The sequence below is a fragment of the Bos indicus x Bos taurus genome, chromosome 4 (assembly GCF_003369695.1).
Source record: "Bos indicus x Bos taurus breed Angus x Brahman F1 hybrid chromosome 4, Bos_hybrid_MaternalHap_v2.0, whole genome shotgun sequence".
Lineage (NCBI taxonomy): Eukaryota > Metazoa > Chordata > Mammalia > Artiodactyla > Bovidae > Bos > Bos indicus x Bos taurus.
The window spans coordinates 114,408,533-114,435,052 of NC_040079.1; the positions used below are offsets into that span (position 1 = coordinate 114,408,533).

General features: G+C 49.5%; 1 protein-coding gene and 1 non-coding gene across 4 annotated transcripts in view; one reads left to right on the forward strand and one right to left on the reverse strand.

Moving 5' to 3' along the window:
• GRB10 (growth factor receptor bound protein 10) overlaps positions 1-26,520 on the reverse strand; it is a 183,148-nt gene that overhangs the window by 3,455 nt on the left and 153,173 nt on the right. For all 3 annotated transcript variants that reach the window (XM_027540259.1, XM_027540260.1, XM_027540261.1), the window contains 6 exons: positions 24,681-24,779; positions 14,080-14,157; positions 12,329-12,445; positions 11,434-11,500; positions 11,140-11,227; positions 52-145 (listed from right to left, as the gene is read on the reverse strand). In XM_027540259.1, coding sequence (XP_027396060.1) covers positions 52-145; positions 11,140-11,227; positions 11,434-11,500; positions 12,329-12,445; positions 14,080-14,157; positions 24,681-24,779 — 543 coding nt within the window. The remainder of the gene's footprint in view (positions 1-51; positions 146-11,139; positions 11,228-11,433; positions 11,501-12,328; positions 12,446-14,079; positions 14,158-24,680; positions 24,780-26,520) is intronic.
• Positions 26,047-26,119, forward strand: TRNAT-UGU. Its single transcript has one exon. It is a non-coding gene; the product is annotated as a tRNA-Thr (tRNA).

The following is a 26,520-nucleotide window of genomic DNA, read 5'->3' on the forward strand; positions in this document are numbered from 1 at the left end:
AAAACCAGAACACAAAAGAGTAAGCGTGAGTGTGAAAACGTCAGTACTTACAGGTAAGATCTGGAAATTTTTAATCTTCTGATGATGACACAGTGTGAGGACGAACGCCTTTGGATTACTTTGGCTGTCACGGAGGAGAAAAAGCCTGGGGACGGAAAGAGTCAATTGACCGTGAATTCCAGACTGAGTATGCATGCTATCTGCATGTGTGCCTGAACAGGCAGGCTTCAGGAGGCGAGGTTTCAGGAACCTTTGGGAGCTGCGTGAGCTGTAGGGAAAGGCCAGCCTCCACACCCAGACTGTGCTCTGGCTGTCACGCCCCATCAGAAGGAACCAGGGGACATGGCTCCTTGGGGACATGGCTGCCTCTAGTGCTGAGGCAGGAAAGGTCTAGGGTGAAGCTGGTACACTTTGTGTCAGAAAGTAAGGAGGTACTCAAAGAAAGCTAACTGAGGAGGCAGTGTGGCCACACCTGGGCATCTAAGTGAATAACACCGGTGACTGATCACCACCTATAGCACAGAACAAGAATCCTGAGTCCACACTGGTGTGATAAATAAATGAACAAATAATAACAGAGGAGGAAAAAAAGCTCTTCCTAAGAGCAGAAGGCCAGCTACACAAACAGAGAAAGAAGATGGATTAGAAAACCACCATCTGGCAATGACCAGATATCACCATTGATTAAGCAGATATTCATGGGATGCTGAAACCAGCATCAAAGTTTGATGAGAATAACTGTCTCCATGGTCTCAAAGATCTACCCACTAATGTTTACGACAAAGGGACCAACAGTAACCTTCCGACAGAGAAACCTGGTGGACACCATCTTTAGGTATTCAAGTGACCAACGACAGGAATGAGACAACCCACCCCAGCACCTCCGACAGAATGCACTGCAGATGACTCAGCATCACCTCCTGGGAGTGAGCAGATGAGCCCCCACCTGGTACTTCTGCCCTCAAGGCTCCTGCGAGTGTCGAGACACAAAGGAGCACAAGGCATCTGCCGCCCAGGGCGGTGCTGGGGCCAACAAGTTCTTCTCCTGGGCAGCAAAGGATGCAAGGCGGACCCCTGGTAAAATCTGGGAAAGTGGCATGGCTGGGGACAGAATCGCATTTGTGTTAATTTCCTAATGTTTATAACGAGCCTGTGGTTGCCTAAGAGAAGTCCACGTTTTTAGAAATTTTATATTGAAATAATTACAACTCACTCCTAAATGGTTCTGATAAAAAAAAAAAATGAGAGAGAGAACGTGAGTGCTACAACATTCATGACTCTGTTACATGAGTCATGCAATCTTCTACAATTTGAAATCACATCAGGAAGTCTGCAATTAACAAGTGATGGCCAGGATGTGGAGAGAAGGGAGCACTGCTGGTGGGAATGTAAACTGGTGCAGCCACTACAGAGAACAGTATGGAGGGTCCTTAAAAACTAAAGCTACCATACGATCCTGTAACTCTACTGCTGGATATACACAGATGGAAAAAGTGAAAACATCAATGTGAAAGATACATGAACATCAACGTGCACAGCAGCACTACTTACAACACCCAAGACACAGAGGCAGGCCACGTGCCCGTCAACAGATGACTGGATTAAGAAGCTGTGGTGCATACACACAAGGAAACGTCACTCAGCCATAACATGAGTGAAGTCCTGCCATCTGCAGCAACATGGACGGACCTGGGGAACATTATGCCCAGTGAAATAAACCAGACAGAGAGAGACAAGTCCTGATGATACCACTTATGTGTGGATCCTAAAAAATAACACAAATGGATATATAAGCAAAACAGGACCAGACTCACAAGTGCAGAGAACAAGCTCGTGATTACCAAAGGGGAGAGGGAAGCAGGGAGGGACGAACCAGGGGCATAGGATCAACAGATCCAAACCACTGTGTATAAAATAGACAAGCGACAAGCATGTACTGTGCAGCATAAAGATGATATCCGCTATCTTGTAGTAACCTGTAATGGAGAAAACCCTGCAAAAATACTGAATCACTACGCTATACACTGGAAGCTAACACAATACTGTAAATCAATGATCAGTTCAGTTCAGTTCAGTAGCTCACTCGTGTCCGACTCTTTGCGACCCCATGAATCGCAGCACGCCAGGCCTCCCTGTCCATCACCAACTCCCGGAGTTCACCGAACTCATGTCCATTGAGTCGGTGATGCCATCCAGCCATCTCATCCTCTGTCGTCCCCTTCTCCTCCTGCCCCCAATCCGTCCCAGCATCAGAGTCTTTTCCAGTGAGTCAACTCTTCATATGAGGTGGCCAAATACTGGAGTTTCAGCTTTAGCATCATTCCCTCCAAAGAACACCCAGGACTGATCCCCTTTAGAATGGACTGGTTGGATCTCCTTGCAGTCCAAGGGACTCTCAAGAGTCTTCTCCAACACCACAGTTCAAAAGCATCAGTTCTTCAGCGCTCAGCTTTCTTTACAGTCCAACTTTCACATCCAAATGAATGATACTTCAACTAGAAATTAGGATAGCATCTGAAGAAGTGTAAATCATTGTTTTTACGTGAACAAATCTGGAATCAGATGTTAAGACAGAGTTATTCTTTACAAAGGAAAAGGCCCTAATTCCAGCAACAAAGAAGAAATGGCCTGACAGGAGACATATTTTAAAGGCATTAGACACGAAACTGTGACAATCAGATAAACCATCAGGGTCTAGATTGTAAATTCAGATGGAAGGCAGTTCAATAAGCCTGGGAACTCCTGTTATAAAGGTGAAAAAGTTTTATTTCACCACAAGACATCTCAGAGCCTTTAGAATGTAGATCTTCAGCGTGACTCCCTTAGGGCCAGCGCAGGAGGTTTCCTAACTCTTCACAGCATCTTTTATTATATACCAGCCCTTCTTTGACGGTGTTTTGCAGGATGCGTGTTCTGCAGGATACACTTTGGAGATGCCAGCCAGGATGGCACTGCACCGCAGGGCTGGGAGGACAGGAGGGGCGTGGCTGTGAAGCAGATGTGTGTGTGACGCGCTCGGCGCAGGCAGAGCCGGGCTGTGCTCCTGTCCTTCCCGGGCTGTGTTCTCTTCTCCACGTGCGTCACTAGCAGAAGCCCAGGGACTCGATCTTCCTAGAGAAGCTGGGGCTGGGCAGTCTCAGCTGAGCCCTCAGTGAACCCCGGCTGTTCCTTCTGAGCACCACGGAGCAAGGCAGGTACAGATGCCGTCTGTCTGCTGCCCAGTTCGGAGTGTGACCAGGAGGTCCTGAGGCTGCCCCGATGGCCTGTGCCTAATGGTTGTCTACCTGAAATGACCTCTGACATGGAGGCAGGGGGTAGGGCCAGGAGTCAGCGAGATTCCTGGATCTCACACTCGGGAGCGTCGGGTCGGGATCTGCCCCCTTCCCCGGCCTCTCTGCAGGACTATGCACACGCTGGGAGCTGGGTGTGGACGGTGTGCACCCTGGAGGCAGTGGTGACGGCCATCAGCGAACTGCAGGCGCAGGGATTTCTGTTGGGGATGGGGCACTGCAGAGACAAGCTGGGGGCTGACATGCCCAGAGATGTCTCTGCTTGGGACTCAGAGTGGAACACAGAGCAAAGGTGCTGGCAACCAGGATGTCCTTGCCACCGTCAGGACTCAAGTCAGGGGGCTCCCGCATCTCTTCAGGGATGAGCAAAGGGCTGCTCTCGTCTGGGGCTGACAGAGATCAGAGGGACAGCACAACTCAGGCATGCGGCCCAGGCACTGAGCACACCGCCTCGCTCAGGACTCACAGCGACCCTGGCACTGTGCTCATTTTGCAGCGAGGCCAGGGGGCCCAGAGAAGTGAGGCAAATTCCCTGAGATCACACAGCCAGCAGCAATCACGGGGGAGCCTTGGCACAGCCAGAGCAAGTGTGCAGGGGCTCCTCCATGGCTGGCGAGGACCCTACACTCTGCTGAGGGTGCCGTGTTAGCCCTGAGACAGCACCCCACTCTGCCTGTGGGGGGAGAGCCATAAAGAACACAAGTCTTGGCAAAGTCATGGCCTTCTGCACAGTGGAGGGGCCTGGAGCGTAGACAGAGGGGCCAGCTCACAAAAGGCACAGAGGCTGGGGCTGTAGATGGCAAGAGGGCAGGGGAGCTGGACCCCGGCATGAACAGTAGGGGCAGGCGGGGGCAGTACAGAGCGTTACATGCTGCGAGTCCCGACAGGAGCCCTGGGATGAGCCACAGAGGGGCCTGCAGAGCAGGACTGGCCCCTGGGAAAGCTCCTTCCATCTTGGGCTCCGGCATGGGCTGTGGGTGGCAAGAGGGGGAGGAAGGAGGCAGCCAGGCAGTGCTGGGCTCCGCAGGGCAGGACACATGTGTGTACAGGCTCAGGCTTGCGTGCGTACACAGGTCACGTGTGGGGGCACGGGTGGGGTGGCGCTTCCCTCCAGGTGGCTTCAGAGGCCCGCTGGGTAGATTGCAGGCTCCGCTATCTCTTTCCACCCCCTACTTCATCCGTGATTGAGGCTAAAGGTCTTGGCAGCAGTGTTTTATAGCAGCTGTCATCCTGGCCTGCCTTTCAGGGTTGTTTGTTGTCAGACTCTAAATTGGCTTCCTCCATTACCTCTACAGGGATTCACAATGATTTGGCATTGATTACTTAATTTACCTTGTTTTCCAAGCACATTTCCTCCCTAAACACGGGAGTGAGTGGACGACATACATCACTGTGATGACACCTGAATGGGTCCCGTATCCTGCCTTCTGTTTTTGCTGAAAAGCCAGCAGCTGGAGGCTGGGATTGAAGGATCTAACATATAACCTTAGAGGCAACTCAGACCCAGGGAAGGATAGAGAGGAACAAGGCAAGTCGGGGTGGGGGGAAAGCTGAAAGATGTCCACACTCCTCACCAAGGCTGGACAGAGGGAACCTTGCCAACTGGGGCTCGGCCCCAGGAAAAGTTGAATTGCAAGACAAACGGGTTTAAAAAAAAACGAGCTGACACACAGTGCCGTGGGCCCAGCATGCTGACCCTCCCTACCCCAGGGCTGCTCCTTTTAACGCAAAGTGGGCTGGCCTGTCAGCCTCTCAGCAACGTGGGTGTCACGTCACTGCCCTGGGCCCTGGGAAGGATGCACGGTACCCAGTGGTGCCTCCCGTGGAGCCGTCACTTCTCTGGCAGTGCTGAGAGCGGCTCTTTCCTGTCTGCCCATTTCTGTCCCCCTCTAACCTTAAAAGAACCTAATCACAGGGATGAATCACTGGGCAATTGAAATCAACTCCTGACCTATTCTCTCCTGAATGAGTTATGCCTTGTCTAACCTACTGATTCTTTTCCTAAATACAATAAAAAGAAGTAAAAATAAAAAGAAGAATTAAGCAGTTAAAGAATGGCTACCTCTCTACCCACAACAGCCTCCCTAAGCGATCCTGCAAGCAGCCCATGTGGGCAAGATAACACCTCGAGTCATCCAGTCTGCACTCAGTGGAGAATGGTATGAATCTAACCCCCTGCCTTCACGATGTGCTGAGACCCTCACCCCACCCCCAACCCCTGCCCCGCTGCCCTGGTTCCCTTTAAAAACTGTCATTGCCGAGCAGAATCTTCAGAGTTGGTCTCAGGACATGAGTTCACCTTCTCCCCAGATTGCTGGCTTTTCTGATTAAGGAACCTTTCCTTTCTACTCACACTTGTCTCCTGAATTACTGGTTTATGAGTGACGAGTGGCTGAACCTGGCTTTGGTTATAGTAAGATGTCACCTGGCAAGCAAACCCATTTGACTTGTGAAAATGAACCCCACACATGATATGGTAAATGGGGCCCCATGAGAACATTTGGGGGCTTAGTTTGGTTGGGGTTTAGGGCTGCAACAGGTAAGCATCCTATCCTTGAAGCCCCTGGAAAACACAAACCTACATGCAAAAAACATCACTAAGAGAGGAGGGTAGTCTTCTCTCTTAGGCAGAAAGTTCAGAGGAGAAGAAGCCAGTCTGTAGTCAGGATGGGTCACTTCTAAGGCTGTAAAAGGACTGTTCTACGATCAAGTGACATTTCAGAAAAGCCATCTGGAACAACAGTACACCCATATGGGAAAAAAAAATCAGATCCATCTTTACACAGAGAACTAGGAGAAATAAATTCCGAATGCACTTGGGATCTAAACATGCAGACAAAATTGGATGAACAGAAATGGAAGAAATAATCATGAAAAAAATGAAGGGAGTGTAATCAATAATACAAGTTCCAGAGGATAATGTGAACAAACTCCTTTATGATTGAGGAGTGGAGAAAACTTGTATGACTAGAACTCAAAAATCTAGAAAGACACAAGCTGAAGCACGAAAAGATAAATGTGACCATATTTAGAAAAACTATAACCAAAAATCAAAACAAAACCCCCCTCAGCTAAGTCAAAAACACAAAGAACAACCTGGAAAAAAATGTTCGTAAAAAACGGATAGAGAAAAATCGGGCAAAAGATATATCAGCGGTTCAGCATCGCAAAAAGGAGTAGAAATGAAACTGGTCCTTACACATACAGCAAGAGACTCAGCCTCCTGGGTAAGGGAACCACAGGTGGCTCTCAGACAACCCTGGTGGGGAGCACCGGGCATTTTACAACACTCACTGTCTGCTCAACACTCCCACGTCCACGAACTCACCAGCAGAAACAGGAAGATGGGCCACAGCGTGCCACCACAGAGGCCTGGGAAAAAATGAAGCTGGGACGACGGGGGAAAGCGAACACAGCGGGGACCGGGAGGGGCCTCCTTCCCTGCCTCCTCCCGAGGCAGCTAAACGCAGGCTTGCTCCCCATGGACAGCACACATCCCAGTTAAGGAGAGGCAGTCACCAATGTGTTTTGCTTATATTTGAAAAAGGGAACAACGGAAGGATAAAGAAACCCTGATGAAAATGTGTACCAACCGTGGAGTTAGGGAGGAGAGTCAAGTCACCAGGCAAAGTGCCTTCTTTTAGATTTTTGACTTCAGAATCAAGGCAATGTTTCAAATAGTTTTAAAAGCAGCATTAAATGGAAGAGAAAAGAAATCAGATCCATTTAATTAATAATCAAAACTGAGGAAGGAACTTGAAACATAGCAGTTTGGTGGTGGAACCACAGAGAAGAATTACCTTAAGGCTGGTATTTTAACATGATTCTGCCTGGAATGTTCCTTAATGACAAAAGGGCTATAAAGAAGTGTGAATTTAGTAATTTTACTGAAGTAATATTATGAATATTTTTATGATGTGATATGGGATACAGCTCACAAATACAGAGTGAGGTAAAGCAAGTAGCTAACAACATTAGATTTTTCAGAGGAAGAAAAGAGAGATACAATAAAGTCTAAGATGTACGAATCCTGTAGCTTTCCACTTGAACTGGGATGTCAATGTGGACCTGTAATCTATTTTTCAGTTTAAAAAGCCTATGTCCTGGCTTTTTAAACTGAAAAAGAGAATTCTAGAAAAACATCTACTTCTGTTTCATTGACTTATGCTAAAGCCTTTGACATGTGGATCACAACAAACTATGGAAAATTCTTCAAGAGATGGGAATGCCAGACCACCTTACCTACCTCCTGAGAAACCTGTATGCAGGCCAAGAAGCAACAGTTAGGACCAGACATGGGATAATGGACTGGTTCCAAACTGGGAAAGGAGGAAGTCAAAGCTGTATATTGTCACCCTGCTTTTTAAACTTATTTGCAGAGTACATCATGCGAAATACCAGGCTGGATGAAGCACAAGCTAGAATCAAGATTGCTGGGAGAAATATCAATAACCTCAGATATGCAGATGACACCACTCTTGTGGCAGAAAGTGAAGAGGACCTAAAGAGCCTCTTGATGAAAGTGAAAAAGGAGAGTAAAAAGTTGGCTTAAAACACAACATTCAAAAAAATAAGATCATGGCATCCAGTCCCATTACTTCATGGCAAATAGATGGGGAAACAGTGGACACGGTGGCTGACTTTATTTTCCTGGGCTCCAAAATCACTGTAGATGGTGACTGCAGCCATGAAATTAAAAAACACTTGCTCCTTGGAAGAAAAGCTATGACAAACCTAGACAGCATACTAAAAAGCAGAGACTACTTTGCTGATAAAGGTCTGAGTAGTCAAAGCTATAGTTTTTCCAGTGGTCATGTATGGATGTGAGGGCTGGACCATAATGAAGGCTGAGCACCAAAGAACTGATGCTTTTGAACTGTGGTGTTGGAGAAGACTCTTGAGAGTACCTTGGACTGCAAGGAGATCAAATCAGTCAATCCTAAAGGAAATCAATTTTGAACATTCATTGGAAGGACTGATGCTGAAACTCCAATACTTTGGCCACCTGATGTGAAGAGCCGACTCCTTAGAAAAGACCCTGATGCTGGGAAAGATTGAAGGCATGAGGAGAAGGGGACAACAGAGGGCGAGATGGTTGGATGGCATCACTGACTCAATGGACATGAGTTTGAGTAAGCTCCAGGAGATGGTGAAGGACAGGAAGGCCTAGTGTGCTGCAGTCCATGGGGTCACAAAGAGTCGGACACGACTGAGTGACTGAACAAGAAAATCAATGTGAACCTGTAATCTTTTTCAGTTAAAAAAAATGTATGTCCTAGCTTTGTCCATGGAAAAGACCTACCAATTTGGTTTCTAGACACCATTTTCCATTCCAAAAAGTCAGGGCATCGAAGAGAATGTGTCACAGCTAGAAAACAAACCTTATTAGTTTTGAGTCAAAAGAACTTGGGAACCAACTTAAGAGAGGCACACCCCACGAGCCCAAAAGAAAGCATCCAGAAAATCAAGAACATTAAGCTTGGATTGAAAGAAGTCGAACACACGGCATCAAGCTCATCACCAGAGTTAAAATACAAAATACCACACCTCATTTGTCAGCCTCGGAATACGGCAGGATACCAAATGACGACCCCGGAAACTGACACTGCTCTGTGGTGATCTAGAGGGGTGGGGTGGGGATGGCAGGAAATCCAAGAGGGTAGGGACGTTATGTATACAAACAGCTTATTCACATCATTGTACAGCAGAGACTAACACAACACTCTAAAGCAACTACATACTCCCAAAAGAAAAAAAGAAATTGACAAATAAAAGGGAAAAATCAAGCACTTAGGGCTTCCCTGGTGGTCCAGTATTGAAGGTCCGCCCTGCAAAGCAGGGGGCACGGATTCGGTCCCCCGTCTGGGAAGATCCCACACGCTGCAGAGCAACCGAGCCCTTGTGCCACAACTGCTGAGCCCGTGCTCCAGAGCCCGGAGCCGCAACTACTGAGCCACGTGCCCTAGAGCCTGTGCTCCAACCAGAGAAGCCGCCGCGATGAGGAGCCTGCACGCCACAGCTGGAGAACAGCCCCCGCTCGCCAGTAGAGAAAGCCCAGCCTAGCAACAAAGAGCCACACACACAGCCAAAATAAATAGACAGACATATTAAAAAAAATCAAGCACTCAGTTACCTCTCCCAAAAATACAGGGGAAAGGGTTTCAAGGAAGGGACAGTGAAGGAATAACAGAATTAGAATACAACGATTTTGTAACCTCTAATAAAACAATGACCCTGGGAGCTGGGAGCTGGGCGGGGGTGGGGGTTGGGGGCCGGGCCGACAATACAGACCCCTGCCCAGCCCAGGATCGGGAAACAGGACAACTGGGGTGAGGAGCGCAGACACACAGCGACCGCAGCTCTGTCCCAGAAGGGGCCTCTGCCCACACTGCGCAGGAAGCCAGGGAGACAGAGGAACACAGTCAAAGAAACCACAAGTACACAATTAGCCAATGACCTCCTTCTTCAACAATGGAAAGACACGGAAAAAAAAAGAGGAAAGAAAATGCAGTGGCGGGAGACCTATTCTATTTAGGGAGACTTAGAGAGACAGCAACTAGATGCCATGGATGGCTCTCCATTTAGACCAAGTACATTAAAGGACTGTGTGCATGAACACGACAGCACTTCTGAGGACATTAAGGAATTCCTGTTTATCTTAAGTGCAATGATGCTATTGTGGTTGTGTCGAAAGACACAGAGACACTCACTGCAACAGTTACTGGTAAAAATTCTGAGTGTCTGGGATTTCCTTTAGAAGACTCCAGAAGAAGAAGGAAGAAGAGGAAGAAAAGTCGGAAAAGTTGGAAGAAGAAGGAGAAAAAATAATAATAAAAATGTAGGAAGGGGAAGAGACAGGCTCAGGTGAGCAAGTTCTGAAGCTGTGCAAGAGGCAGACGTGGTTTGTTACACTCTCCTCTCTCAGGTGAATTCTCAGATGTCCACAATAAAACTTTTTAAAGATGAAGCATTTAAACAATACAAGGAGTGTTTTGAGCTGAGCAGCTTCTAAGACTCTGTTTTCTGAGTAGACCCAGTGAGAAGCAGCTCTGACAAGATGGACCAAGGCAGCCAACCAGCTCCTCAGGGCCTCTTGGGGCCTGGAGACAGAACTCTGGCTGAGCTCCGCAGGGACCACTCCCTGGGCCCTCACACAGCAGTACCTCACTCTAGGCAGATCCCTCGCATTCCCATGATGCTGAGCCTGGCCATGTGGCTTGCCTTTTCCAAGCAGGTGTCAGCTTAAGAAGTGCTTGTGCACTGGGGTTTGATCTCTTACCCCCAGGGCCCCCATGATGGCTGTGAAGTGCATGGACCCTGGCAGGCTACCATGCCAGAGGCCTGCACCCAGCTGCCTCATCACCCATCCACAGCAGCACTGGCCACTGGACGCATAAGTCCAGCCATCCTAGCCCCAGCTCTTCAGGCCCCAGTGTGACTGTCCACCCAATCTGCACCAACTGTGAACAAGGATACAGCTTCGCTGCTTTAAGCCACTGAGGTCTGGGGTGGTTGGGGCAAAAGTCAAAGATATAATGCATAAAGTAAAAGGTGTAGTCAAAAAGACACTTCCATTTGCCTGCTGCCTTATTAATTAGAGTGTGTTCTTTGGCTGTTCCAATTGCATCCAATAGGTGGAGGAGGATTATGGGGTCTGGACAAATGGACTGCCATTCTGTCTACTTCCTAGCCGTGGAAATCCTGCACCACCTTCATACTCCTGAGCACAATGCTCCAACTTAAAATGAGGTTGTTGCACCACCCTCGCCCCCTCTGCCCACACACACACACAGCAAGATGCTCTGAGGAGCTGAGCCCAGCAGACTCCCGCCCGGGACGCGTCCCTTACCCATCCACGAGCCCCTGCTGTTTAATGATCCGGTGCGACTCCTCCCTGGAGATCCTGCCGTGAAACCAGTGCTGCGTCCTGTGAATCACTGTGGGGACCAGAGAAGGAGGGTAGGCTGGGCTCCGTGCACCGTAGCCGCCTTGCTAACCGCGCTGGGGGCCACATGGGGCCCCGACTCCTGCGGTCCCAGCTTTCGTGCGCTGTACTCCAGGCCTGCCGTGAGGCTTGGGGAGGGCTGGGAGCGCTTTTATGTTATTTATGTACAACAATATCAAGCCAACATGCTGTGTTTACCTGTACTGAGGGCGGAAGGGTGGAGGGGGCTTTGGCTACCTAGGATATTCATCCGCGTGCTTCGTTTCTGCAAAAGAAATCCCTGCGTCAGCGCCAAGTGAGCCGCGAACACAATCACCACGCCACCTGGGACACACGGGGCAGGAGGCTGGCTGGGTGAAAGGCCCTTGATGGCGGGATGACAGCTGCCTAGTCCCATGTGGTCACAAGGACCCCTCCCATGTGAGCAGGAGGGCAAACAGCTTATGGGTCGCAGTCGTTAAAAGCAAAACCAGAAGCGTCCCACCCCGGGATATTGCTAACGATCCCAGTGCTGAAGCCGGGCTGTCTGTCACACAGAAGACACGCAGTACAGTTCCCGACACACCTTAGGAGAAAACTATGAGCTTCCACAGGGAACTCAGGTCTGTAGCTTTGGGGACATTCTCCTTTTCTGAACACTGTGAAGCTGAAGGATGGGGAGGCTTTCTGAGCCAGAGTTGCCTTGAAAGCTCAGAAAAGCTTGGAAGTTGGGTGAAATTCTTCCATCTGGAAATTAGGAACTTGAGTCTCAGAGTAAAGAGACTGTTCAAGGCTGGGAGGTTGGTCGGCGGTTGAGCCACGATGGGAACGCCTGGCCCGGCGCTCTCCCCAGAGGCCCTGATGACACATTAGCAGGGACAGGGCTGAGGGCCAAGGGGCCTCAGGGCTCTGCTCCTGCCCCTCCCCTCCATGGCAGCCCAAAGACAGGCCGTGGGGGTGGCCAGGTACCGGGGGTGTGGAGGCGCCCAGGCAAGCCACAGCTTCCTGCAGGTGAGAACTCACAGCCACCCCCTTCCCCGCCCCGCATCCCTGCCGCCAGCACAGAGCCATTTCTCTGGGGCAGACCAGGGGTGGGACTGGGCCACAGTCTTACCCTCCAGGCGTGGCCTTCTTCCAGGGCTGCGCTCTGGGCCTCAGCTGGATTCTCGATTACTCTTCCCGTTTGCCCAGAGAAATCCATTGCCACAAGGGAGTTCTCAGAGACACTGCGCTGCAAAGGAGAGGCCGTGGATTCTTGAGACACAGGGAAGCAAGCAGAGCAGCAGGTAGGAACTGCTGTGTGGGATAGCTGTGCAGACCCAGGGAGGGGCAGCAAAGGATGGGCAAGGACCCCGCTGTCAAGGATCAGACAGAACACTTAGTGTCTGAAGGGCCCTTGGAAGAAAAATGGCTTTGGTTTTTCTCAAGAAGAGGAAAGAAACCTTCCAGTTCTCTCAAGATATTCAGAAGCTGCTGGTGAGGCCACTGGTGTCCACCCGTGTGGTCGTCCACAGGGTCTCTAATGTGAATTAAAACTCATCAAAGGAGAGCACAGTTCTTGAGGACCTAGCCTGCTGTGGTCTCCCTTTGCCTGGCAAAGTAATAAAATCATTCTTTCTTTCTCCTCCATTACCAAAAAACCCACAAAAAACTCATCCAAGAAATGGTAACGTCAAAGGTGAGCCAGCCCTCACCAGCAGCCAAATCCCTTCTCAGGTAAGTCAGTTCACAGAAACACGGGCACCGCTTCTGTGGGTACTTTGACATCTCTGAGGAATGGACATTGAGAGATTGTTAACTCCTTATCAACTGGGGGATTTCTGCAGAAACTAACACCTGTGGTTGGTGATGCTTTTTATTTTGGCTGGCCAAAAAATTAATTCTGTTATTTCACTAACATTTTGCAGGTTATCACATTCAATAGTTACCCCTGTAAAGTTTTCTCCAGCACCATGAGTTTCATTTTCACTTTCTGCATCAGAATCAATCATTGAGGTTTTCTGTCTTTTTGTTGGTCTGATATTCACATTGTCTGAATCAGAACTATATTCTGAAGAACTATCATCTTCTGAGACACTAACATATATGTCACTCGGACACTCAGAGAGGATATCTGCATAAAATTCACTGAAAATTTTTTCACTCAAGATTTCTCGATGTGTCATTTTTGAAAATTTCACAAATATACACAAGGTGCTACAAAAACCTAGTGGAGCAAAACATGAGTGATAACAATAATCATAAACTGTATAATGAACCTTTGATCAATTTTAAGATCTAACAACTTCACACAGTGATGTTAATTTGATCACTTTCTAAAAATGTACTGACACTCCTGGCCAATAAATATTTGGATAACAAAAAATGTGTTAATACATCACCTAGTTAATAATGTGTTAAGATCATATTTGGGGAGGATGAACTGTTTCTGCACCTCTGAGACATAAAGTCCACCCTGAGATCACAGGAAGACTCATTACAATCTCAATTTTCACTAGGACTCAAGCATCATGGTCAACAGCACCATGGACCCCCCCGGCTGAAATGGACAGAAGCGAAGGTGGTGAAGGCAGCTCCTCAGTAGATGTGGGCGCTGTCAACATTCTGAACACTAGAATAGAGCTCTCAGTGGGAGCCATTCACCAAAGCAATGCTGCAGGGAGACGTGGGAAAGGGGAGAGGGTAGAGAGGGATCTGCTCCCAGCAGTCACACTGCTGAGACGACAAAGTCCATCTCCTGGGAAATGCATGCTGGTCGGCTATTCTGGCTCCTCGGGGCAGCCTCATCTGAGAAAAGATGCCCACAGCCCGTGCTGATGCAGCAGCTGAAGAGGAATGTGGCTTCAGAGGTGCAGCTTGACTTACCACTGGAGTCGAGAAGTGGGACAGCATGGCCTTCCTCTGCTGTGGGATTCTGTAGTTCTGGTAAAGGAGCATCCCATACTGAAGAGGTAAGGAGGGCCAGAGTCAGTCACCAGGGCATCTGGAGCCCCTAAAGCCCCACACGGGGCAAACCCTTGGCACTCAAGAGCCACACTCATATAGAATAATGGGCGACAACTGGGTGAACTTAAGAATAAACACCCAACAGAGCCCTGTCTCTGGGGCCTGCCACCACCAACACTCCACGGTCAGTTACCACTATCTGTCTGGGGGTGCTGGGTGGGCAGGAAGTGGTCAAAGAAGTAACAACATAATAATGCCTAGCAAGAACAATTAGCCTTACTAAATGTTGCTCTAGGCAAAGCTCTAAGTGCTTTATGCTGCTCTTTTATTTAATCCTCTCTATTTTATGAAATATGTAGTTTATCCTCATTTCACAAACAATAGAACACAAACAAGTGAAGCAAGTTGCTCAAGGTCATGGTAAAGTAAGGATTCAGGTTCTGAATGGACAATCCTGCTTCCAAACCAGTGCTCTTCCTAACCACTAGCCTCCCTGCCCAACCAGCTCAGCAGCTTGGGCTTTATTTCCTCAGTCAGTAAGCACTGAGTGTCCTGCAAAGCCTCCAATAGTCCTGATGTCCCAACCTGCCTCCTCAGTTACACCTTCAAACCACACAGAAAAGAAAAAAGGAAGAGGAAAGAGGAATCCAGCGGGCTGCATTTTCCTCTTCACTGTTCTTCACGGATGTGAACTCATTTCCAGCTCAAGGACCAGCAGTAAGTACTCACTTCTAAAGCTAACATATTTGGAACATGATGAAAAGGTCTACCGTAGATACAGTCGCACCCCAGTGAGACAGGAAGAGAGAGAGCAGGTCAAAACAAATGTTTCAGATGTAGTTTAGTCACTAAGTCATGTCCAACTTGGTGACTCCCAGGCTCCCATCCTCCACTATCTCCTAGAGTTTGCGCAAATTCATGTCCATTGAATCTTCTGCCACCCCCTTCTCCTTTTGCCTTCAATCTTTCCCAGCATCATGGTCTTTTCTAATGAGTTGATTCTTTGCATCAGGTGCCAAAGAATTGGAGCTTCAGCACCAGTCCTTCCAATGAATATTCAGGGTTGATTTCTTTTAGGATTACCTTGTTTGATCTCCTTGGGTGACAGTCTTGTGGAGAAGGGGCCTGTGTAACTCAGGGAAGCTAAGAACCACGCTGTGCAGGGCTACCCAAAATAGATGGATCATAATGAAGAGTTCTGACAAAACATGGTCCACCAGAGGAGGGAGTGGCAAACCAAATCAGCATTCTTGTCTCAAGAACTCCATGAACAGTATGAAAAGGCAGTATGTTTGTGATGATGGCCAAGAATTTTCCAAACAAATAAAAATACACCAAGCTACAGAATCTAGGTGCGGGATAAGAGCAAAACAAAAGGAACAAATAAACAAAATCAGCCAGGAACATCATGCAAAACAGAAACAGAGAAAATGTAAAAGCAACCAGAGAAAGACTCATTATTTTCAAAGAAGCAATGAGAAGGACAGCTAACTTTTTAACCTGCATGATGAGAGTTAGAAGACAATGGGATGGGAGAAGCACAGGATCAAATAACCCTAATCTAGGACTTGATCAACTGTGAAAAGTTCCCTCAATAATGAAAGCAAAGTCAAAATAGACATGGAGAGATTTTGTTGGCAGCAGGGCCATATTCAAATGGCTGCTGAGTGGAGTTCTCATCCTAGAGAGAAGAGTGTGGATTCAGGAAGAACGAAATGCAATCTCTATGGCCACATCTGATTTGTGTCCAAAAGGACAGCACAGGCCCTGATGGGTGAAGGTGACCAAAACCTCAGCATGCAGTGTTATTCCTGGTCCTGTTACAGTTTACATAGCACAGAGCCTGAATGTTTCTCAAAGTTTAAAGGAACTCAGTTTTTTTTTTTTTTAAATGGGAGTTCAATTTCTCCCTCTGGGTTTTCCAGTTAATTTTCAGGTTTTTCTGTCTTGCAAAGAATGTCCATTTCATCTTGATTTAAAAACTTAGGTAGACATGCAAAGTCTGTCTTTACTGTTCCCATTTTTAAAATGACTGGGTTTTACATCCTTCCTTCCTTTCTGCTCTCCATGTACTTTAATTCCCATTTTCATCTGTTCACATAGAAAAGACATCTGTGTTTATAGTTCACACAGGTGTGAACTGGGGCTGCTCACACACCATGCAGTGCAGTAGGTGGGCAAGAGGCAGGAGGGGATGGGGCAGGCAGGCTTTCAAACTGTCTCATGGTGGAAATGTGCTTCAGAGATGCTATGAGTGGAGGCTGTTTCTAAACAAAAATTGAAATGGAGGAATGTAAAAATAAAATTTGGGAACCACTGGACTTGAGAGATCTTCTTACAGGAAAGAAGGTAAAAGGGAAGGTCTACATCAGGGACTTTGATTATTTTAGGCTTCACGAAGTAATCAGATTTTGGGGGAAAAAAAAAAATCTGTGACTGTCTTAAGCCCTAGTAACTAATTTTCCAAATAAGCCAACATACACACACACCAAAAATTAATTGTTGATCTACCACCATATCAACAATATTTTATAAAATACTGTTGATATAACAGTAGATCAGACAATCAGAGTTTTAGAAAGTTTAAATTAGCTAAGTTTATACACTCTCAGATTAAAGAATAAAGCCATTACCGTGAATGCAGCTATTAACTGCTTGTGGAAAGCTGACTGCACTGTCCCCATTTGCTTTGTTTTGCTGTGCCCTAGAGAAGTTGTTGTTGTTTAGTCACTAAGTTGTGTCCAGTTCTGAGACCCCATGAACTATAGCCCACCAGGTTCCTCTCTCCATGCAGTTCTCCAGGCAAGAATGCTGGAGTAGGTTGTCATTTCCTGTTCCAGGGGATATTCCTGGACCAAGAATCAAACCTGTGTCTCCTGCATTGGCAGGTAGATTCTTTACCGCTGAGCCACCAGGGAAGCCTGGCCCTAGAGAAGATATTTCCCCAAATTCTCAGCAGTCAGAGGACTGGCTTTTGGGAACCTCAGGTCTGAACTTCTGGGATCCAAACAGGCAGTGAGCTTGGCTGTGTGCTGGCAGGTGGCACCACCAGATGGGAGGCTGGAACACAGCTGAGCCATTCTCCAAGTCCCACCTGGGCTTCCCAAGAAAGTCCCCCAAGGGACATGGAGTCTTGGCCAGCCACGCTCCCAGCACTCTCTCCACACTGTACTGTGAAGGCTGAATTTCCCCCCAAGTTCTCATACTGATCAAATGGGGTAACATGAAGCTCCAAGCAGGGGCGTGGCATATGGTGAGCTTGCAGCAAACCACCGGTGCTATCAGCAGAGCTGGCACACTTTGCCTCTACCCGACACAACTTCTCAGTCCCTGCACTTGTGCTGCTTCCAGGTGCTGTAAGCAACCTCTGCTCCAGATGCCTGTGCCAGGCAGGAGGCCCCTTGGCTGCCGTTGTGCCCAACATCCACTTTAATTGCCTTTTCCATGTTAAGTGATTCATTACAGAATTCTGTGGGGTTTTTTGTTTTGTTTTGCTGTTGTTGTTTTAAAGCTTCTTTAAGAACTCGAGTTTAAAAAAAAAATTATATGTATTTTTTATCCCTGCTTGGGTGGCTTACAGGATCTCAGTCACCCACTAGGAATTGAACCTGGGCCCTGGCAGTAAAAGCGCTGAGTCCTAATCACTGGACCACCAGGGAATTCCTAGAGTAGGGGTCCCCAGCCCCTGGGTCACAAACGTGCTGGTTCACGGCCTGTTAGGATCTGGGCTGCACAGCAGCAGGTGAGCAGCAGGCGAGCGAGTGAAGCTTCATCTGTACTTACAGCCACTCCCCATCACTTGCATTGCTGCCTGAGCTCAGGAAAACAAGCTCAGGGCTCCCATTGATTCTGCACTGTGGTAAGCTGTAGAATGATTTCATCATATACTATAATGTAATAATAAGGGAAGTAAAGTACACAATTGGAGAAGGCAATGGCACCCCACTCCAGTACTCTTGTCTGGAAAATCCCATGGACAGAGGAGCCTGGTAGGCTGCAGTCCGTGGGGTCGCTAAGAGTCAGACACGACTGAGCGACTTCACTTTCACTTTTCACTTGCATGCATTGGAGAAAGAAATGGCAACCCACTCCAGTGTTCTTGTCTGGAGAATCCCAGGGACAGGGGAGCCTGGTGGGCTGCTGTCTATGGGGTCGCACAGAGTCGGACACGACTGAAGTGACTTAGCAGCAAAGTACACAATAAATGCAGTGTGCTTGAATCATCTGGAAACCACGCCACCCTGCCTCAGTCCATGAAAAAATTATCTTCCAGAAAACTGGTCCCTGGTGCCAAAAAGCATGGGGGACCACTGCCCTACAGAATCTTGTGTTGATGAAGCAAGATCTCCCTCTTGGGGAAGAATTGCAATAGCAGCTTAAGAAGCTTCTAGAAGGTGGAGGGTCACAGGAAGGATACGGTAGGTAAATAACACAGTTTTCACACTCCCTGCACAGCCCCTGGAGTCTATGAAGTCATTTAGGCAACACTGTAGTAGGAAGGTCGGAGAAGGCAATGGCACCCCACTCCAGTACTCTTGCCTAGAAAATCCCACGGATGGAGGAGCCTGGTGGGCTGCAGTCCATGGGGTCGCTGAGGGTCGGACCCAACTGAGTGACTTCCCTTTCACTTTTCACTTTCATGTATTGGAGAAGGAAATGGCAACCCACTCCAGTGTTCTTGCCTGGAGAATCCCAGGGACGGGGGAGCCTGGTGGGCTGCCGTCTATGGGGTTGCACAGAGTCGGACATGATTGAAGCAACTTAGCAGCAGCAGTAGCAGGAAGGTAGAGGAACAAAAGCAGATACTAACCAGTTTTCTCCCCAGGAGGTTTGAGCTATATATATATATATATGTACACATATATATTTTAAAGGAGGTGTAACTGGGTTGGTACTTAAGAGAAACAGGAAGGTCCTAAGTTAACTCAAAAGAAGGCTTTCCTCTCAAAAACACCCTGGGATTTTTATACCATCCAAATTGCTGTTGCAATGTCACTGAAAGCCAGACACAGGTATTTGGGTCAGTTTCCACTTTCATTCAGTGCACATTTTCTGAGCATCTCTTATGTTCTGAGCACTAGGTCATCCCAGCTCTGAGGATCTGGGGGGAGCCAGGCAGGATGGCACCTGGACATGAGAGCAGAAGCAAGGAAAAGTGAAGGGAGCCTTGAGCCTCTCCAGGTCAGGTCCCTGCAGCCTGAGGACTGGTCTCCCCATGAAGAAGACAAGACTGACCACTGACTGAACCAGTGCTCACAGTCCAAGAAGCTGGTGATGCCGCAGGGCCAGGGGAACAGGAGGCGTTTGAGAAGGTTCCCCAGCACTTTTGAAGGGTGCAAGTCTCTGGAGCACAACACATCCTGTTCTCGAGGCAATGTGGGGGTACAGGGTGAGGTCATCAAGGAGGACCTTGTTCCCATTATGCTTCGCCCCACTGAGCAAGATGAATGGAGCTGAGGGCAGGCAGGGAGGAGACCTGGATGTCTGTAAGGGATCCCTCACACCAGAGGCTGATGCTGTCTGCTCTGTAGAGGCAGGAGCCCAAGGGTATGGCCAGCCAAGGTGGGAGGATATGACTCCACTGCTGTTGACTTGACAAAGGCTCCAGCCACCGCTGCCTTGCTGCAGTGACCCGGGCCAGGCCCTGCCTCCCTGCAGGACGGCGCTGTGGGATGTGGAGTCAGTGGTTCCCTCGGGGCACTGCGACTGGGACAACAGGCTCACGTCTGGAATGGATGGATCTCTGTTTCCTGGAGACTCTCAGGGAGGCAGTGAGGGTGCCGGTCAGGGATGGAGTTCTGGGGCCAGCACGCAGGGGTCCTGCCGCTGGCTCAGCCCCATGCCAGCAGCCACGTGTGGCAAGTCATGGGCTTCAAGTCCGCCACCTGTGCTGTGAGGACGGTTGTAGGTGTATGCACAGAGCTGCTGTGAGCAGTGAGGTCACAGGTGTGAGGTGATGCGTGGCCCACAGTGGATGCTCCGGAACGTTCACACTGTGCCAGCACACACAAAACACGTGTCATTGGCACGAATAACAGCCAGGCATCACGGCCTCTGTGAGCTCGGCCGCTCCCTCCCTGCACCTGGTTACGACAGCACAGAGACGCCCACTCTCCTCACGTGAGAGACTGGTCAGAAGTAGGGCCACATCACTGCCTGTTACCCATGGAACATGACGCCTTAGTATCATGTCCTTCTGCATCTCCTTTTTGCTTTTTCCGAAAGAGGTTATATTTTTGCAGAGAAAAAAACAAATGAAATCACACAAACACGAAACCCTGAAGGTCTCCCTGCACATATGCCCTGTCTGCCCCACAGCCTCCAGGTTCCAGTGAGCGGCCTCCATGTTCGCCTGTCGCCTCACGTTTACACACCAGCAAATGTGAACACGCACCTCCACCCCTCACTCCACAAATGCAGTGATCTCTCTAAACACCCTTCTGCACCGTGCTGTTGAATTGTTAATAGTACATCCTGGAACATTCCCCACTGCAGAACCCTGAGAGGAGCCTGTTCCTTCTCCAGCCGCAGGGGGCTCTCTGCATGAAAATCCCTTAACTAAGGGAACCAGCTCCCTATTGAGGGATACTTGGCTTTAACACTAGCTTGTCAGGATAGAAATGGTATGGACCTAACAGAAGCAGAAGATATTAAGAAGAGGTGGCAAGAATACACAGAAGAACTACACAAAAAAGATCTTCCCGACCCAGATAATCATGATGGTGTGATCACTCACCTAGAGCCAGACATTCTGGAATGTGAAGTCAAGTGGGCCTTAAGAAGCATCACTACGAACAAAGCTAGTGGAGGTGATGGAATTCCAGTTGAGCTATTTCAAATCCTGAAAGATGATGCTGTGAAAGTGCTGCACTCAAGATGCCAGCAAATTTGGAAAACTCAGCAGTGGCCACAGGACTGGAAAAGGTCAGTTTTGATTCCAATCCCTAGAAAGGCAATGCCAAAGAATGCTCAAACTACCACACAGTTGCACTCATCTCACACGCTAGCAAAGTAATGCTCAAAATTCTCCAAGCCAGGCTTCAACAGTACATAAACTGTGAACTTCCAGATGTTCAAGCTGGATTTAGAAAAGGCAGAGGAACAAGAAATCAAATTGCAAACATCCTCTGGACCATCAAAAAAGCAAGAGAGTTCCAAACATCTACTTATGCTCTTTTGACTATGCCAAAGCCTTTGACTGTGTGGATAACAACAAACTGTGGAAAATTCTGAAAGAGATGGGAATGCCAGATCACCTGACATGCCTCTTGAGAAATATGTATGCAGGTCAAGAAGCGACAGTTAGAACTGGACATGGAACAACAGACTGGTTCCAAATAGGAAAAGGAGTACGTCAAGGCTGTATATTGTCACCCTGCTTATTTAATTTCTATGCAGAGTACATCATGAGAAACGCTGGGCTGGAAGAAGCACAAGCTGGAATCAAGATGGTCAGGAGAAATATCAATAACCTCAGATATGCAGATAACACCACCCTTATGGCAGAAAGTGAAAAGGAACTAAAGAGTCTCTTGATGAAAGTGAAAGAGGAGAGTGAAAAAGTTGGATTAAAGCTCAACATTCAGAAAATGAAGATCATGGCATCCGGTCCCATGACTTCATGGGAAATAGATGGGGAAACAGTGGAAACAGTGGCTGACTTTATTTTTGGGGGCTCCAAAATCACTGCAGATGGTGATTGCAGCCATGAAATTAAAAGACGTTTACTGCTTGGAAGGAAAGTTATGACCAACCTAGATAGCATATTCAAAAGCAGAGACCTTACTTTGCCAACAAAGGTCCGTCTAGTCAAGGCTATGGTTTTTCCTGTGGTCATGTATGGATGTGAGAGTTGGACTATAAAGAAAGCTGAGCACTGAAGAATTGATGCTTTTGAACTGTGGTGTTGGAGAATACTCTTGAGAGTCCCTTGGACTGCAAGGAGATCCAACCAGTCCATCCTAAAGGAGATCAGTCCTGGGTGTTCACTGGAAGGACTGATGCTGAAGCTGAAACTCCAACACTTTGGCCACCTGATGTGAACAGCTGACTCATTGGAAAAGACCCTAATCCTGGGAAAGACTGAGGGCAGGAGAAGGGGATGATGGAGGATGAGATGGTTGGCAGGCATCATTAACTCAATGGACATGAGTTTGAGTAAACTCTGGGAGTTGGTGATGGACAGGGAGGCCTGGTGTGCTGCAGTTCATGGGGTCACAAAAAGTTGGACACGACTGAGCGACTGAACTGACTGACTTGTCAGGGATCAGGGGGGTTCCCAGGTGGCGCTGAGTGGTAAAGAACCTGCCTGCCAATGCAGGAGATCTAAGAGACAAGGGTTCAATCCCTGGGTTGGGAAGATCCCCTGGAGGAGGAAATGGCAACCCACTCCAGTACTTTTGCCTGGAGAATCCCATGGACAGAGGAGCTTGGCGGGCTACCGTCCGTAGGGTTCCAAAGACATGACTGAGCGACTGAGCACAGCACAGCGCCAGGGAGCAGCCTGTGACATAGGATGTCTTATACCAACACAGCATCTCCTCTTCTATTACAGAACAGTAACATTTCTATTTTAACTGTTCTCTGTTTCATCAGTGACAAAAAATAAAACAAAGTAAGGTTCTGGCACAGAACACTGGCCACCTCTCCCAGAAGCCTGCAGCGCCTCTCAGGAGTCTCGGAGCTCAGCCTCCCACGTGTGTCTCCAAGGGACGCCACCCAGAGTCTCGCAGTAGCTGGAAGCCTCAGGGACGGCTGGGGACTTCTCCAAGAGACTGTGGTTGCACGTGGCGGCTGCAGCTAAGCAAACACGTGTCCCTGCCAGCCCTTGACTTGGGCTGAGTCTGTTTTATCAGCTAACCTGTCTGTAACTCACGAGGACTTTCTATACTAAGTAATTTCCAGCACGTGGTGTGTGTGTGCAGAGGAACACTCTATGCCATATTACAAGGCGGTGCACTGCCCTGCACTTCGTCTACAGGGCCTGTGAGGTCACCCGGGCCGTTTCTGTGAAATTGCACATTATGGGGTGTGGTCCCACGAGATGGTCCGAGCAAGACACTTCCTTTAGAATTATTGTTGGGAGACAGTTTCCCTTGAGACCCTGTCAGGAGCCAGACGATCTGCCATGTTTGCTGCAAGGCCCTGGCACTTTGGGAATTCCCGAGTGTGATGCTGCATCAGGAAAACCATTAACCTCCTGGTGACCTATGTGTGGCTACCCATCACATCTTCTGACTCCTTGGTCCTGACCTTTTGCTCCCCATTTCTTTAAGGCAGTGGTTCTCAACCCTCCCCACACCCAGGGGACATGTGGGGCCGTCTCAGCTGCTGGGGTGCTGCTGGCGTCTCATGGGAGAGACGAGGGCAGGGCTGCTAAGTGTCCTGCAAAGCACAGCACAGCCTGCTCCCACCCTAAGTGCCACCACCATCGGGTTGGGAACTGGCTCCGGCTCTGCTAATGTAATAGCTCTGCGGGAGCTTCTGAAACTGAAAACACATGCGAGGACCCTCCCAGAGCCCAGTGACGGGACGTGGAGGGTGAGAGGCATCATCCGTGGAGAGGTGTGCACTGTCACACGCTGTGACCTTGGGGTCTCACACAGTGACCAGTGACATGCATGCGCGCGTACACACACACACACACAGTGACCACCGATATGCACACACAGTGACTGGGGGATGATACAGCCAAACACACACACAGTGACCGCCGACACGCACACACAGTGACCAATGACAAGTACACACAGTGACCGGGGGATGATACACACACACACACACACAGTGACGAGGGGATGATACAGACACAGGGACCTCAGGGACACGCATACACACACACACAAACATACACAGTGACCAGGGATCACACACACACACACACACACACACACACACACAGTGACTGGGGATGATACACACACACAGTGGCCAGGGGATGATACAGACACAGGGACCTCGGGGACACACACACATACACACACACACAGTGACCAGGGCATGATACAAACACACAGGGACCTTGGGGACACACACACAGATACAGAGACAGACAGTGACTGCAGGATTACACACACACACACACACACACACACACACAGTGACCATGGTGCTGACATGCATGCATGCACATGCACACACACACACACAAACACACAGACTGCAGGATGTCACACGTACACACACACACAGTGATTGTGGGACAATACACACACAGTGACCTCGGGATGACGCATACACACAGTGACCGGGGGACACACAGTGACTAGGCAGTGATATACACGGTGACCTCAGGACGACGCGCACACACAGTGACCACAGTGACACACACACAGCGACCTCGGGGCTGACACACACACACAGTGACCACGGGTTCACACACACACACAGTGACCTCGGGGCTGACACGCACACACAGTGACCACGGGTTCACACACACACACACAGCGACCTCGGGGCTGACACGCACACATAGTGACCGTGGGGTGACACATAAACACCCCGCGACCACGGGGACCCACCTTGAGGAGCCTGCAGGCTGTCATCCAGCACGTCCGGCTCTGCTCATCCTCGGCACAGAGCAAGCGCAGCTCCTTAGCCTCGTTCCTGACTCTGTTAGGCTAAAGGAGAAGGGAGACCTGTAAGTGTGACAGTGAGTCAGGACCACCCTTCCTCTCAGGGCAGACCTGAGCTCCACCCGCAGCACAACCCACCAGGCGGCAGAGACGGGAGCATGGGCAGGTGTGTGCACCTGGGCATCACTCATGGCTCTGTGGGGCACAGGCCGGGCCTGCTAGCTGGTTACTTAGTACCTGGCTGAGTGATCGGCCATCCTCCCATGGTGAGTGTTGGGGGAGACAAACAGGAAAGCAAACCAGCAAGGTGGTGGGGGTAGGGGAGCGTCAGCTCTTGCAGGGAAGGTGGGTTCCTGGAAGGACAGCCACTCTTGGGTTTTGGAAGGAGGTGCGTTCCGTCACCCCCGAGGAAGAGGCAGCTGCGGGAAGGGCCTGCAGGGTAAGCTGAGGCAGGGAGGAGCCTCCAAGACTCAGGGCTGTGGAGGCCAAGGACAGATGTTGTGGAAAGGCCCAGATAGCGAGACCAACATGGCCGCAGAAGAGGCAGTGGAGAGCTGGCAGGTGCCTACCCAGGGGCAGGGGCCAGCTGTGACGGAAGAAAGCCAGCAGGCACAGGCTGGGCTGGGCCCTCTGAGCCCAGACCCGAGGGGCCCTGCGGGGTCAGACTAGCCCAGCTCCCTGCTTCGAGAGCCTGGATGCAGGGGAGGGTTGAAGGACAGCCCTGCATGTGGCGGATACAGTGGGAGAGGCAGAGGCCACAGGGCTGTGGGCTGGCATGTGGGCCAGGGGAAAGGGGGACGGCTCCAGTCCCCCATGAGCTGCTCTCCACCAGCCGCCTGTGCACCGCGGCCTTCAGGGGGTTTGAGGTTGGTTCTTATCACTTGTAACCAAAGAAGCTTCACTAAATCAAGCAGAAAAATGGTATTTTTGGATGGAATAGGCTCCCTGTGCCCTGTCTCCTCCTCCAGCTTAGAAGACAGCCCACCTGGGGGACTATGGGCTCACTCACTGGCAACCTGATGTGGGCAGCGGGGCTGGGCAGTTCCCACACTGTGAGCACCTGGGAAGACCCAGGAAGATGGAGGTAGAAACCTCAGCAGAATGTCTCGTGCACAGTGGGTAATTCAGTAAATATCTACTATTATGGTGACTGACAACACAACCTCACTGAGTAGGAACGACTGTGTGTGTGTGCACATAACCATGCACACATATGTCTACATGTGCGCATGTGCTTGTTCACACAGGTGTGTGTGTGAGGATGTGCCCTCACACACCTGCACAGTGAGAAGCAGAGTTGTGGTCACCCCTAGTCTCCATAGCTCAGTGGTTAGAGCACTGGTCTTGTAAACCAGGGGTCGTGAGTTCGATCCCCGCTGGGGCCTCTCACTTGCTCCTCTGTTGGGCCTTCCCTGGTGGCTCAGATGGTAAAGCGTCTGCCTACAATGCGGGAGATCCGGGTTCGATCCCTGGGTTGGGAAGATCCCCTGGAGGAGGAAATGGCAACCCACTCCAGTATTCTTGCCTGGAAAATCCCATGGACAGAGAAGATTGGTTGGCTACTGTCCATGGGGTTGCAAAGAGTCGGACACGACTGAGCGACTTCACTATCACTATCGCTAGTCTAATGTCCTGGTTACTGGAAGCCCACACAGAAGGCTTCAGCTTACTCAGCACCCTGGAGGCCACTCAGGTGACAGGCTGGGGGGCTCCCTAAACCACGGGGCCCATCGCCCCTAAGCCATGGGGCATTGTGCATCAGGGCTTCTGCTTTTCCCTGAGCATC